Raw genomic sequence first — 15,970 nt, 5'->3', positions numbered from 1 at the left:
AGACTGCAAACCCCTTGGGGCAATTCTTCCGCATGTGCCCCAATTTGCCAAATTTGTAGCAAATACCCGCTCGACGCAATCCCTCGTGATGCTTGCTGAACTTACCACAAGTGAGGCCCCTCTGGCCCCCAGTCCTCATATCAATGGGCTTATCCTGCTTCGTCGCCGGTTGCAACTGAACTGGTCTCATGTCCCTCCTTTGGGACTCCTCCTACTCTCTCATTTGTAACTCAAGCTCAATCTCCCTACGCCAGGAATAGGTCTGAAGCTCAATCAATGTCCGGTATGATGAGTTTGACACAAATTCCCATATATCCCTCCTTAGTATGCTCAGATAACGACTCACACGTGCCTGCTAAGTAGACACGTACTTAGGGAAAAACAACACCCTCTCATGGAACATCCGTGTAGTCTCAATCACCGACTATATCTTCTGCTTGAGAGATAGAAAATCCTGTGCCAAACGCTCCCTCTCTACATGCGGAACATACTCATCTCAAAACAACTTGGTGAACCTCTCCCAAGTCACTGCAGCATGATCTGCGGGGGTAAAATTAGTTGTCACAAATTTCCACAAATCCTTCACTCCCAAGCGAAGCTGGTTCAAGGCAAACCGGATTCTCAAATGCTCTGGGCATGAACAACTATAAAAGCATCCCTCAATATTAGCGATCCATATCATGGCCGTAATCGGATACTGTGTCCCATCGAACTATGGTGGCTTCGTGTGGCTGAACTCACGAAACAACAAGGAGTCACCACCTTGTGGCCTGGTAGCGGCGGCAGCTACGGTCGCTGCAGCAGCAGTAGCCTTGGTAACAGCGGCGTACCACTCATTAAATGTCTTAATCAGGTTGGTCTTAATAGAGCCAAACATCTCTGTAATTGCCTCTTGTATGGTTGCGACCACATCCTGATGAATCATCCTGCAAATCTCATCATCGCTAGTCCTATTGCTCCCTGGGGTGTGGCGTGTACCCACCATGATGTCTCTGAAACACAACAAAAAACTATCAGAGACTCGATCGAGTATACTCACACTCGATTACTCGCCCCTAATTGCTCCTTAGCAACCTAAAGATTATTACTTGGATTGCATACAGATCTGGTGCTTCCAGTAGTACGGGCCTAATACTACCTTCCACACCAACCTACAGTCATACCAAGTCCTCCTCCTAGGATTCTAATTCACAAGTACTCTATCTCTCACAAATATAAGACTACACTCTCAGTAGACTACTCATATGCTCATCTAGGTTTCTCTTCCCTAATTGTCTCTCGACTCAGAACTCAACACATATGCAGCGCAAATAAAAGATAACATTGATCAAAAGCATCTCCTAGGCAAAGGCATCATAAATCAGGCAACTCTAGCCCTAGAATATGAAATACCTAGCCTATTCTCTAGCATGCTTTTCAAATATCTCATAAACATCTCAATAATATCTCGGAAAGTAAATAGTTAAGGGTATTTTAGGAAACCACCATTCAGGGTCTGGCTGATTGTACACACTGCTCCTTCTTGTTTTCTCTTAGAATCTGTTAATCATTTTTAGAAAAATCATTTCTTTTGAAACTTTTTCTCAAATCCTCAGTTTGAGTACGGACATACCCGAAGGTGCATTCGAATCCCTCAAACCAAGGCTTTGATACCGACTTGTAACACTAGAAATTTCCAAACCAAAATTTTCATTTTTAAAGCACATAAAACTCATATATATTATATTTCACAAAAACCATAAGTGTCTCAAATGTCAACATAAATCCAAAAACAAAAGTCAAATCCCAGAATCCTCAACATAATCCCAAACAAGTGTGTATAATCATGTTGGCGCCTTCCCGCAGTCCTAAGAAGTATCTAAACCACATATCACACAACACGGTAAGCACAAAGCTTAGTGAGTTCCCCAAACTACCACATGCATAAATAATAAGTCTCTCATGGCTATAAATCGACATGGAACCTCGGGTCTCATGACTCTCGATGTGGACCCTTCAGTCATGTGTCTCAGTGACGACCCTCCGGTCTCATAGCTCGGTTTGGACCCTCCGGTCCTGTCTCGGTGGAAACCCTCCGGTCCACAACTTGGGTTGGACCCTCCATTCCGATCTCAGTAAAACACAGAATATAGCATATATATATATATATATATATATATATATATATATATATATATATATATATATATATATATAACACATACAAAACACATAATATCATATAACCCAAATAAGCACAAAAGACCCTCCAGTCACACATAGATACCACTCATGGTGAGTATAGTGAGAAGACTCACCTCATAAGCAAGCACGTAATAACCTCGTACACGAATCACGATATAGCCTCCGCCTAACACATAGGATAATTATCTCTAATTAACACTCTATTCACAACTCAAAATAAACCAAGGGTTACTCTCTCTCTCTCTCTCTAACTCTTAGAATGGGTAAAAGACAATTTTACCCCTCCTTTGTCCCCATAATCAATGTCTTGACCAAACCCTAATGTCAACAGATGTCGATACTGAAGTCAACAACCCATGTTGAACTGACACGCCGAGTGCATCTATGTGACTCGTCAAGTCCCGTTGTTTCTTAAAAAATATCATGAATATCCAATTTAACTCGCTGAGTTACCCATGTCCAAACTCATCGGGGAAAACCCTAGCAGGCTCATCGAGTTAGCTCATTGACTTGGCGAGTCACTTTATTCAGTTTCACATTCTAACGTTTCTAGGCTCTGAAGGCTCAATTGTCACATAAAGTTTCAATCTTTACATTCATGCATGACATAGTGTGCTCCAAAATGCCAATACAACTATAAAAAGGGGTTTAACCACAATAACTCTTATATGGCTAAATAAATTTGGGACCTTTGGACTCTATGGACCTCATAGGGTCCAGATCTGAAGTCTAGAACTCCTGATGACATAGGTTGGTTAGTTGACCCATCTTTTTTTTTTTTTATATAAAAAGTGTACAGAAATCAAAAATTGTGACATTTAATTATATTTAGTGAACTACTTTTGGCAATATATATATATATATATATATATATATATATATATATATATATATATATATATATATATATATACATATAAATTAAGATTTTTAAACCTATATTTTATATTTCATTAGTCTAGATAACTAATTCATTCAAAGTATAATCCAATAAAAACAGCCAAATATAAATAGATTTTTAATAAAATAAAAAAGAGGGAAAACGAATCATTTAACCTTGTTTCCTTCTCATATATTGGGAAAAAAAGTGTTTTGAAAGTATTAGTAGTGGTATAGTTGTGAAAATATATAAAGATACAAGACCTTCACGGGTACAGTTATGAAAACTTAATTTTTTTAGTTTCTACAACTCGATCCGTACCCGCACATAGTCTTTTTTTTTTTTAATTTTATTTTTCCTTTTCTATCGATTTTATTTAAATAGTGAACTATGCTGTTTTACCTTCTAGACTCGCCACTATATATATATATATATATATATATATATATATATATATATATATATATATATATATATATGTATGTATATATATATAAGTGTGTGTGTGTTATTAAATGTTAACCAATCTTTTTAAAACTTTAGATACATAAATAATGGTAACTAAATATATAATTTAGTTAATTAAATTAAAACTAAAGGCTATAAATTAGGAAAATCTCTCTCTCTCTCTCTCTCTCTCTCTCTCTCTCCCCTCTCTCTTTCTCTTTCTCTTTAAATCACATCATCTTCCTAGTAATATCTTGGGTTCCATCGACACCAAAAATCGATTCATTCCACCGTCTTCTTCAGTTCCCCAAGCCTTGATCAGTTCATCAATAAAACAACAAGATCATTCTTCCTTTAAATCTCAGGTATACACCTTATTCATTAAATGTCCTTATAGTTTCTGGTCTCAGTCTCCTTTTATTTTCTTTTCTATGTGTGGATTCCTTTATGCTTCAATCCGATTGCCAATGGACTTATTCTGAGATTCTTTTGCTTAAGCTACTAATTTACTAGCATCATCACATCGTCATCCACAACACCTGTCATCACCATCGTCAAGAATCAACTTGGCTTCTTCTTTGGACCAATCGATTAATCTTCTCCAGATTAACACCTAATCAAGCCGCATTCACCGTCATTGTGTGCATCATCCTTTCCACCACCATTAACATTTTTTAAACCACTACATACATAATTGTAAGGTCTGGTTCCCTGGTATGCGTTTAATTAAATATTTATCTATTTATTTTGAAAGAAGGACTCAACGAGTTGGTAGCCCTGACTCGTCGAGTAGAAGGCAGTTTGTACGCGGGGTTTAAGTGAGCTACTTGACGAGTTGCAGCACTGGCTTGATGAGTAGGACAGGCTTGATGAAACCCTAAACTTTAGGGTTCCACCCTATTTAAGCATCATATATGGCCTCTATTACAACCTCCATGGCCTCCAAAACCCTAACCTCGAAACACTAATCCACCATAAGTGATCTTGAGCTATTTCTTTCCATTTTGAGTGTTATTTGTGCCTTTTGAAGCTTGTGGAAGAAGTAGAAGATAGAAGACTCAAGAGGGAAGGAGAAATTCCAGGAACTAGACTCCATTTTCTACCTTTTCTGGTAATCAAATTTCCAACTTGATCATTCTTCTCTTAGATCTATTTTTTTTTTTCCATTTTATGAAAGTTTTGGTTCAAGAACCATGTTCCTTGGAGTTGGGACGTCCCAAGTGGCTTATATCATAGATCTACGATCTAGGAAGGGTTCCATGGCATAAAGGTGCAAACTTTATGACCATGGAAGCCCCATGCATGCATATGAGCAAGTATATGGTCTTTTTAGCCCTAAATACTATGCATGGAAGGAAAGATCAGAACTTTATGTGTCCAACAGATGTTAAAACCCTAGATCTAGGTTTGTGTGCATGGATTTGAGATTTTATGGCATTTTGGACAAGATCCATGCCTTATAGGAATTACGGTTTTGTCTAAACCCTTTTATAAGAGTTATGGACGAGTAAAGTTGGAAAATTTACTCTTAGAAAGGTTTTTCCAATGGGCAAACAAACTAAGAACCTTGGATCTAGACGATAAGGGCTTAATCTGTTAAGTTGGCCAAACAAACAGAAGGACTCGTCGAGTCCATAAGGGAGCTCGACGAATCGTGTCGTGTTGTCCCGATTTCAATTAGTAGAACTTGATGAGTCTGTAGAATGACTCAACGAGTGGATGAGCTAAGTCGCGACTGAACAACTCGATAGGACTCAACGAGTCAATGGAGCGACTCAGCGAGTTGAGTCGCGATTTCAGGAATTCTGAGTTATAGAAATCGACGAGTCGAAAGGTTGACTCGACAAGTTGGTCAACCCAGAATGTTGACTTTGACTAGGGGAAAATGGTCATTTTACCCTATGAAGAAGTATTTGTTTTTGATTAAGTGTTATTATGGAATTTATAGTCGTAGAGTCGCCGGAGCAGCAGTCAGTAGTACGAGGTGAGTCTACCTCAGTAGGAATGGGTCTAAGGCACCAAGGCCAACCCGTAGTATGATATGTTAGTAGCCGAGTGTGGAAGGGGTCGGTATCTCACAATTTAGTTCGATTATGGATACATGCCTGACTGATAGAACTAGTTATACAAGTTGTCTACGTGATACATGTATGCTTGTTTAGTAGCTGAGTGTGGGCAGGGCCCGTATCTCATAACAGTTGAGTGTGGACGGGGCCCGTATCTCATAGTAGCGAGTGTGGCTAGGGTCCGTAGCTTAGAATCTGCAGAGTGTGGGTGGGGCTCGTATTTCCTAGTTACCGGAGTGTGGGTGGGGCCCATATCTCCATGAGTATGGGTGGGGCCTGTATCTCTTAGTTGCATGTTATATGTGTATGGTATATGGTAGTTTGGGGGAGTTCAATAAGCTTTGTGCTTATGGTTTTCAGTTTTGGTTTCAGGTACTTCCACTAGGAAATGCAAGGGCTTAGAATGATCGCATGGCACACACCACAGTCTTTATCCTGGTTGTTTTACTCAGATATTTTGATATGAGATTTTGATATGTGACAGATATTATGATACCTTATGATACATGATTCACGATTTTAATTATGATTATGGATGATTTGTGGTTTTAATAATGACTTGAAAATGAAATTTTTGGACCGTATTTTTGGAATGTTTCAAGTTAGTATAAGAGCCTTGGTTTGAGGGATTCGGTCACACTTTTGGGTGTGTCTGAACTCAAATTAAGGAAGTGGTATATAATTTTGAAAAAAGAAAAACCATTTTATAAAAGGATTTTGAGAAAACAAAGAATTCAATAAAAAGAATTTTGAAAAGAGAAAAGGGTGCGGTGCATGCAATCAGTCGAGCTCAAGTAAGTACTCCCAAATTACCCAAACCAATTTATGTTATGATATGATTACAAACTTTATGAGAACTGCATGCTTGATTAGGACTAAGGATCTAGGAAGGATACATTATGTGCTTATTATATGTGTATTAGCTTTATGGGAACTACATGCTAGTATAGATTTGTCAGTGTGATAGCCGAGTAGTATATGCATGATTATGACTATCAATGCTTGAATGTGTTTGCTTTGTGCTTTTAGGAGTTCTGACTATCTTTTATTAACTAGTAAACGAATATGTTAAGTTACATATTGCAAGGACTAAATAATTTCAGAAGGTTAGGTTTAGCCTTATTTCACAGCTCTTGTCTGAGTCAAACCGTTGTAGGGTAGAACCTCTCATTCAAAGAATTATCTAGTTTTAGTGATATGTAATCGTATTCGCAAGCTAGTTAGGGGAAGATAGCAGGGACTTCTTGTGAAGCTGATGGCGGAGAGTGGGATGGTGATTACCCTAGGGCAAGCCTAGGATGAGAGTAGCACGTGAAGCAGTAGTAGTAGAAGGGACTTGGTGGAGTCAAGGCAGTTGTTGAGGAAAGTTCGGATAGTTGTGGAAGGTAGTATGGGCCCGTACTACTGAAAACAGAGGATCCGTACTCAAATCAAGGAAGGCTGAGATGAATCCAGGAAACTTGTAGTGTTTAAGATCCCTCCAGTTATGTTCAGTATTCTGATGTTTGTTATAATGCGTTTTTCAGAATGGTGGTGTTACACCCTAGACCAGCAGTCGGCAGTTCAGGTGCCGGTGAGAGATCAGGCTTAGTCTCTGGAGCCGAGCAGCTAGACAAGCATACCATGGAGTTCATCTCCTCAGAGATCACGCGCAGCATACTAGACCAGACTCCTGTGATCCTTGGCACGATCAAGGAGGGCATTCTTGAGCTTTTAGATGAGAGGTAGAGTGCTTTCCAGAATGAGATGGCGGCCATGATGGGGTCACACACACTGACTTTAAGGGACTTCAGGGCTTGTGGAGCTCTAGAATACCATTGGGCTCGGGACCCCATTGCAAGTACCGGATGGTTAGCAGATGTCGCCAATATGTTCCGCACAAGCTGATGTGTAACGACCCAAATTTTACAAAGAAAAATTTCATCTTAATTAATCAAACTCATTTGCATAAATCAAGAAATCCCAACACAATTGTTTTCAAATCCACATACATAAAATCTTATTTTTAAAACATCAGAGTGATCCCAGACCATATGAGTGAAAGAGAGATAGAGTGCACTTCGCGCCATCACGCCTTGCCCTTGCCCTTGGGCTCAAATGTACCTGAAACAAATCAACAACCTGCAAGTGAAATGCTTAGTGAGTCCCCCAGAGCATATCCCACACATAAATCACATACACATATCAAATTAGCCATAAGCTACATATATCACATAAGTCGTGCATACATAAAATCCATAAGAATGCAATGGGCTACCCCACATGGTCTTTAACTTATGACTGCCACGGGCTACCCCACATGGTCTTACATCCATTGCCATGGGCTACCCCACATGGTCTTACATTCAATACCATGGGCTACCCCACATGCTCTTTACCTAGAACTGTCATGGGCTACCCCACATGGTCTTACATCTAATGTCACGGGCTCCCCCCCCCCCACCTAGGGATCTTTTATGCAAAACACACAATCACATACCATATCAAATAATAGAGTGATTAATGCATAAATCATAATTACATCATAGGCCGGCCTTGGTTCCTTAGACCCATGGATATGGTGAGAAGACTCACCTTTGGAATGCTGGACTGGTATGCTGAATTCAGATATATCTCACGCTACCTCTTCTCAACTACCTATAACCAGCAAGTGATTCACTTAACACCATCCCATAAACTCCCTTAGAGTCAACCCTAGACAAAGTCAAAGTCAAGGTCAACAGTCAATGTTGACCTCAACTCATCGAGTTCATGGCATCACTCACTGACTTGCCGAGTCACCCGAGAGACTCACCGAGTTCCTTGATGTTTACAGCCGTAAACTTCCAAACGGACACCCTTGACCGTGAACCCTTGGCCGTAAATGAGAAAACTCTATCGACTCGCCGAGTCACTAGAGTGACTCGAATAGTTCTCACGTATTCGGTCCTTTCTAGTGGGATTTAAGGCCTTAAACTTCAGATCCATAATCTCCTAGTGAAGATGTCACGTAAAGTTGCAAACTTTATGTGCATGCAAGGCCTCATATGGCCAGACACCAAAACTAACCTTCAAACAAGGTTTTCATGCATGGAGAGGGGATAAGCTAAATAAAAGGTGCAACTTTATGATATTTAGGACCTAAGGAGGTTCAGATCTGGAATCATATCCTTGTGATAGGTCCAGATCTAAGTTTGCTTTCATCTCCTCAAGGTTGACCATAACTTCCAAAAAGAAATCAAGGATTAAGGTAGCAGATTAATACCTCAGACAGATGCCCAACACGAAATAGATGCTTGATCTAACACTGCTCCCTTGATACTTCCTCTTCAAACTTGGAATCCTCCCCAAAATCTCAAAGACAAGCTCTCCATTGCTCTTACTTCACACACTAGAGGGTTTGTGGCCATGAACATCTTTCTATGGTGTTAAGGGAGGTTATTAGGGCAGATTGTGATGTTTATATAGGGGGCAAACCCCGAGACTAGGGTTTTCTTTAAACAGCTCTGACTCGCCGAGTCGGGCCTTCCGACTTGCCGAGTCAGTTCCGACCCGCGTCCAAGATGACATGACCCTACTCGACGAGTTGATCTCCCAACTTGATGATTCCATGCATAAAACCTTCCCAAATTGGCAACTTTCCAAGCCATACCCGAACCAGGTCTTACAAGTCTCCCCCACTTGACCTAGACTTCGTCCTTGAAGTCTGCTGACCCAAAAAATCTGGGTAATGCTCTCGCATCTCCTCTTCCGGTTCCCATGTCCATTCGAAACCCTTCCATTGCTGCCATTGCACTTTCACGAGTCTTACTTCCTTATTCCGAAGAACCTTCGTCATCCTATCCAAAATGGCAACGAGCATCTCAATGTAGTTCAAGCTCTCATCCACCTAGATATCACCCAATGTGACAACCACAGCCTCGTCAGTGACACACTTCTGAAGTTGTGACAAATGGAATGTGTTGTGATTTTGACTAAGCTCCTCTGGCAGATCCAAGCGATATGCCACCTTGCCCACCCGGGTCGTGATCCTGAACGGACCTATATACCGAGGCCCTAGCTTTCCCCTCTTCCAAAAACATGATGATCCCTTTCCAGGGCGACACCTTCAGCAGCATGAAATCCCTAACCTGAAACTCAAGATCTGCTCGTCATCTGTTAGCATAGCTTTTCTGACGGCTCTGCACGACCCGCAACCGGTCGCACACTTGTTGAATCAGCCTGATAGTCTTGAGCACTACTTCAGTGCTCCCCAAGACCCGGTGTCCAACCTCATCCCAACAAACCGGGGTTTGGCACCTCCGAACATATAACATATTGAATGGAGCTTGGTCGATACTGGCATGATAACTGTTATTATATGAAAAATCTTTCAGTGGGAGGTACGTGTCCCAACTTCCTCCAAAATATAATACGCATACTCGATACATGTCCTCCAGAGTCTGGATCGTCCTCTCACTCTTTCCATCTGTCTGGGGGTGATACGTTCTGCTAAAATATAACTGGGTGCCTAGTTCCTCGTCGAACTTCTTCCAGAACCTAGATGTGAATCGAACATCCCTGTCCGAGACTGGCACCCCATGCCTCGCCACCACCTCCCGTTCATAAATATCTGCCAACTTCTCCACAGATACACTTTCAGAAATAGGAATGAAATAGGCACTCTTTTTCATTCTGTCCACAATCACCCATATAGCATCCACACCCCTCGACGTCCTTGGCAGCTTCGATATGAAGTCCATCGTGATCTCCTCCCACTTCCACATGCGAATGGGTAGCGGCTGGACCTTAACTTGAGGCTGCAAATGCTCGACCTTGACCTTCCTACAGATCAAGCACCGTTCTACAAACCAAGCGATTTCCTGCTTCATGCAGGGCCACCAATAATTCAGCCTCAAGTCCCTATACATTTTTGTAGCTCTAGGATGTATAGAGAACTTGGACTTATGCACTTCCTCCAATATCTTCTGTCTCACTACCGCAGTCACTGATACCCATACCCGGCCACACTACGTCTAGAGGTCACGACCATCCTTGACGAACAAAGAATATTGTCCTCGAATTCTCTCTATTTTCCAATTCTCTTTCTTAACACCTTCGACTTAGGCATCCTTTATTATCTCCAACAACGGAGATATCACTGTCATTCTCAAACACATGTTCCCAATCAGGGAATCCAGGGTCTTACGGCTCAAAGCATCAGCCACTATGTTGGCTTTCCGTGGATGATATAGAATCTCGTAATCATAGTGCTTTAGCATGTGCAACCACCTCCTCTGTCGCATGTTGAGGTCCTGTTGATCCATCAAATACATCAGACTCTTGTGGTCAGTGTAAATGGTACACCACACTCCATACAAGTAATGCCTCGAAATCTTGAAGGCAAACACCGCTGCCCTCAGTTCTAGATCGTGAGTGGGGTAATTCGCCTCATGTGGCTTTAACTATCGTGAGGCGTACACTATCACGTGCCCCCTCTGCATCAGTACCACACCTAACCCTGAAAGCCAATTGTTGATCCGATCCCCATCGAAACGCCACATTCTTCTTGGTTAACTGGGTCAATGGCACATCAATCTTGGAGAAGTCTTGAATAAATCTCTGGTAGTACCCCGCTAAGCCCAAGAAGCTACGAATCTCTGATGCATTCTTCGATACTTCCCATCGCATCACAGCCTTAACCTTGGCTGGATCAACTGAAATGCCCTCCTGATTGATGATATGACCCAAAAATTATACCTCTCGTAGCCAAAAATCGCACTTTGAGAACTTGGCATACAACGTTTCTGCCCTTAGAGTCTCCAGCACCTCCCTCAACTGCTACTCATGTTGCTCCTTGGTCTTAGAATAGACTAAAATGTCATCAATAAAAACAATCACCGATTGATCCAGCATCGGTCTGCACACCCTGTTTATGAGATCCATGATTGCAGCTGGGGCATTGGTAAGCCCAAATGGCATCACCACAAACTCATAGTGCCCATACCGAGTCCTGAAAGCTGTCTTCGATATGTCCTTATCTCTAATCTTCATCTGATGATACCCCAACCGAAGATCAATCTTGGAAAACCAAGATGCACCCTACATCCGATCAAACAAATCATCAATCCTCGGCAATGGATAACGGTTCTTCACCGTTTTCTTGTTTAGTTCCCTATAATCGATACACATCTTGTGGTATCCATCCTTCTTTTTCACGAAAAGGATCGGTGTTCCCCACGGGGAACTGCTTGGACAAATGAACCCTCGGTCTAATATCTCCTGAAGTTGTGTAGATAACTCTTGCATATTGGGTGGTGCCAACTGATATGGTGCCTTTGCTATCAGAGCGACACTCGACACCAAATCGATACGAAACTCCACCTGTCTCTCCAGAGGCACTCCTGGTAACTCTTCAAGGAAAACATCCTGAAAGTCCTGACCAACTAGGACACTACCTACATCATTCGTGGTATCTACCCTTGTATCCGGGATATAAGCCAGAAATCTTGAACAACCCTGCCGCAGGAACCTCATAACCCTCAGCCAAATAGAGGGTTGGCCCCTAGGATGACCTATCACCATGTATCACCAGTTCTCCTCCACTTGGGGTTCGAACCCACACCAACTGATGCTCACAGTCTATCATGGCCCCGTTGGCCCCTAACCAATCCATTCCGATAATCACTTTCAACCCTTGCAACGGTATCGGGACTAGGTCTACATGAAATCTCTCGCCAAGCATATTCAGGACACAATACCGATACACCCTCGCAACACTAATAGTGCGGTCATCTACAATCTCCACCTCAAGTGGGGAATTCAAAGTTCTTGGAGCGTCCTGGAGCTTCTTGCTAAGCGCAAGAGATATGAACGATCGAGCAGCACCCGAATCAAACAAGACACGAGCAGGAATACCATTGACTAAAAAGGTCCATATACAAGCATATAGTACACAAAAAGCAAAACAGATACATAGAGCAGAGAATAATACATACGTACCGGCCACGACATCTGGTGTTGCCCGAGCCTCCTCGGTGGTCAACTGAAATGTGTGGCTCTTCACTGTCGGGGCATCTGCCTTAACAGGGCGGCCATTGGTAATCCTTAGTGTGGCGAGCGCAATATCTGCCAATGCTCCCCCTCCTCGCTGCAACCTCGGATAGTCGGCCTTTTTATGTCCAGTCTGGTTGCAGTGGAAACATATCAGGCCCTTCTTGGGGCAATCCCTGCTCACGTGGCCTTGCTGACCACAAGAGTAACATCCTAACATCCTATTTGTTCGACACGCCCCACTATGCAACTTCACGCACTTGGCACACCGGCCCCGACCCTGCTGGCCCATATACGAAGAATCAAAGGTCTTAGGCTTATTAGCCTGGCCCCTTTCTGTCCGTGCCTGCTCAGTTTTTTGCTTCGTGCAAGTATACAACTCCAACTCCCTCTCACGGGCCTTCTCCACCAATTCATTCAGGGTTTTGCACCATGTAAATGTCAAAAATTCCCTAATATCATCCCTCGACATGGAATGGTATGGGGTCTGCCTCAACTCCTCATCGGTAGCATACTGTGGGATCAATAAAGCTCTTTTCCAAAACTTGGCGGTAATCTCCACCATAGTCTCGGTGGTCTGCTGTAAGTCATGAAACTCCCGCACTAGTCGTTGCACCTCAATAGGTGGTGCAAACTCTGAATCAAATCGCCAAAAAAACTTTGCCCATGGCATCTCAGCCACCCCGGCTGGCCCCACATGGCTAGTAACCTCGCCCCACCAATCACGGTCCATATCCCTCAGCATACAAGAAGGAAACCCAACCTTTTCCGCATCCGGGCAAGAAGTCGTGCGTTGGGATTTTTCAATATTTGGCACCCAACATCAGCTGACAATAGGGTCCCTGACCCCAAAGAACTCCAGTGCCCCACACGCCTTGAACTCCCGGAACAAGGGAGTTCGGACCCCCGACTGGCCCGTAGGAATCTCAGCCCTGTATGATTTGAGTCTCTCCTCCATGATCTCCATTATGTTCTCCTTGACCATCCTAAAAATGAATGGGTTAGCATCAAAGACACCCCTGGTAACCTCGGCTGCAATAATATCGTGAAGCCTCTCATTAATGACCTCAGTAGTGTCTCGTGATCCTGACCCTCCCACTCTAAAACGTGTCATTATCATGCTGAATTGAAATATCATAAATCACAATGATCAGGATTTCCATATAAGGGATCTTCTCACACCGGTCCTCTTTGAAATCGCCAGGTCTAACATTGGTTCGGTACAGGTCCTGTGCTTTCAGTAGTACGGGCCCAATATTACCTTCCACACCTACCTGTACCTTTCCCCACTGTTCTACCTGAAGACTCAAATTTTTCCCACGACCAAACCCTATCCCGCAACTGCCACGCATAAAATCTCAGGCTATCCTAAGATTTACTCTACTCATATCAATCAAACTACTCATAACAGGTTGCCTTCATGCATGCAAATTGTACACAGAAAAGGATCAAATAGACTTTCGAATAAAAGATTCTACCCTAGGACCACAACCAAATAGTGAACAGGAAATAATGCCAAATCAATCATTCTAAGGCTATAAGCTCCTAACTGTATACAATTTTAAAAGCATAGACATAGCAAGTTACATATAATCAACAAGGATCAAATATAAGTATAACATGGCTAACATATTAGGGAACCACTTACTTGGCTCGACTGATCACGCGTGTTGCACTCTCATCTTTTCATTTCCTTTTGAAAAACTTTTTGAAAACAATTTTACCATTTCCTTAGTTTGATTCCTGACACACCCAAGAGTGTACGTAGATACCTCAAACCAAGGCTCTGATACAAACTTGTAACGACCTAAATTTTACAAAGAAAATTTTCATCTTTATTAATCAAACTTATTTGCATAAATCATGAAATCCCAACACATATGTTTTCAAACCACATACATAAAATCTTATTTTTAAAACATCAGAGTGATCCTAGACCATATTAGTGAAAGAGTGCACGCCGTGCCATCACGCCTTACCCTTGCCCTTGGGCTTAGATGTACCTGAAACAAATCAACAACCTGTAACTGAAATGCTTACTGAGTCCCCCAGAGCATATCCCACACACAAACCACATACATATATGAAGTTATCCATAAGCTACATATATCACATAAGTCATGCATACATAAAATCCGTAAGAATGTCATGGGCTACCCCACATGGTCTTTAACCTAGGACTGCCATGGGCTACCTCACATGGTTTTACATCCAATGCCACGGGCTACCCCACATGTTTTTTACCTAGGAATGCCATGGGCTACCTCACATTGTCATAATTGCAATGGCATGGGCTACCCCACATGGTCTTTACCTAGAACTGCCATAGACTACCCCACATGGTCTTACATCCAAAGCCACGAGTTCCCCCAGGGTCGTTTATGTAAAACACACAATCACATACCATATCAAATCATAGAGTGATTAATGCATACATCATAATTATATCATGGGCTGGCCTTGGTGCCTTAGACCCATGGATATGGTGAGAAGACCCACCTTTGGAATGCTGGACTGGTACACTGAATTCAGATATATCCTACACCGCCTCTTCTCAACTACCTATAAATAACAAGTGATTCACTTAACACAATCCCATAAACTCCCTCAGAGTCAACGCTGGACAAAGTCAAATTCAAGGTCAACAGTCAATGTTGACCTCAACTCGTCGAGTGGAACCTGCCACTCATCGAGTTCCTGGCATCACTCACCGACTCGCCGAGTCACCCAAGAGACTTGTCGGGTTCCTTGATGTTTACGATTGTAAACTTCAAATCGAACACCCTTGATCGTGAACCCTTGGTTGTGAACCTTTGATCGTGAACCCGTGGCCATGAATGAGAAAACCCTCTTGACTCATCGAGTCCCCATAACGACTTGACAAGTTCTCATGTATTTGGTCCTTTCTAGTGGGATTTAAGGCATCAAACTTTAGATCCATAATCTCCTAGTCAAGATGTCATGTAAAGTTGCAAACTTTACGTGCATGCAAGGCCTCATATGGCCAAGGCACCAAAACTAACCTTCAAACAAGGTTTTCGTGCGTGGAGAGGGGATAATCTAAATAAAAGGTGCAAATTTATGATATTTCGGACCTAAGGAGGTTCAGATATGGAATCATATCCTTGTGATAGGTCCAGATCTAAGTTTGCTTCCATCTCCTCAAGGTTGACCATAACTTCCAAAACAAAATCAAGGCTTAAGGTAGAAGACTAATACCTTAGACAGAGGCCCAAAACGAAATAGATGCTTGATCTAACGCTTCTCCCTTGATACTTCCTCTTCAAACTTGGAATCCTCCCCAAAATCTCAAAGATAAGCTCCCAATTGCTCTTACTTCACACAATAGAGGGTTTGCGGCCGTGAACATCTTTCTATGGTG

General features: G+C 42.3%; 1 protein-coding gene across 1 annotated transcript; it reads right to left on the bottom strand.

Annotated features, from left to right (window-relative positions):
* Positions 1-10,986: 10,986 nt before the first annotated feature.
* On the bottom strand, positions 10,987-13,321 carry LOC145046910 (uncharacterized). Its single transcript, XM_078995174.1, has 4 exons — positions 12,773-13,321; positions 12,538-12,721; positions 12,128-12,459; positions 10,987-11,265 (listed from the first exon to the last, which is right to left on the bottom strand). Exons 1-4 carry the CDS (start codon positions 13,319-13,321, stop codon positions 10,987-10,989), a joined length of 1,344 nt encoding a protein of 447 aa, XP_078851300.1.
* Positions 13,322-15,970: the final 2,649 nt, after the last annotated feature.

Source organism: Lactuca saligna, chromosome 5, assembly GCF_052625555.1.
Source record: "Lactuca saligna cultivar CGN05327 chromosome 5, ASM5262555v1, whole genome shotgun sequence".
NCBI lineage: Eukaryota > Viridiplantae > Streptophyta > Magnoliopsida > Asterales > Asteraceae > Lactuca > Lactuca saligna.
The sequence above is the reverse complement of the archived record's forward strand: the minus strand, read 5'-3'. Positions and strand labels throughout refer to the sequence as shown.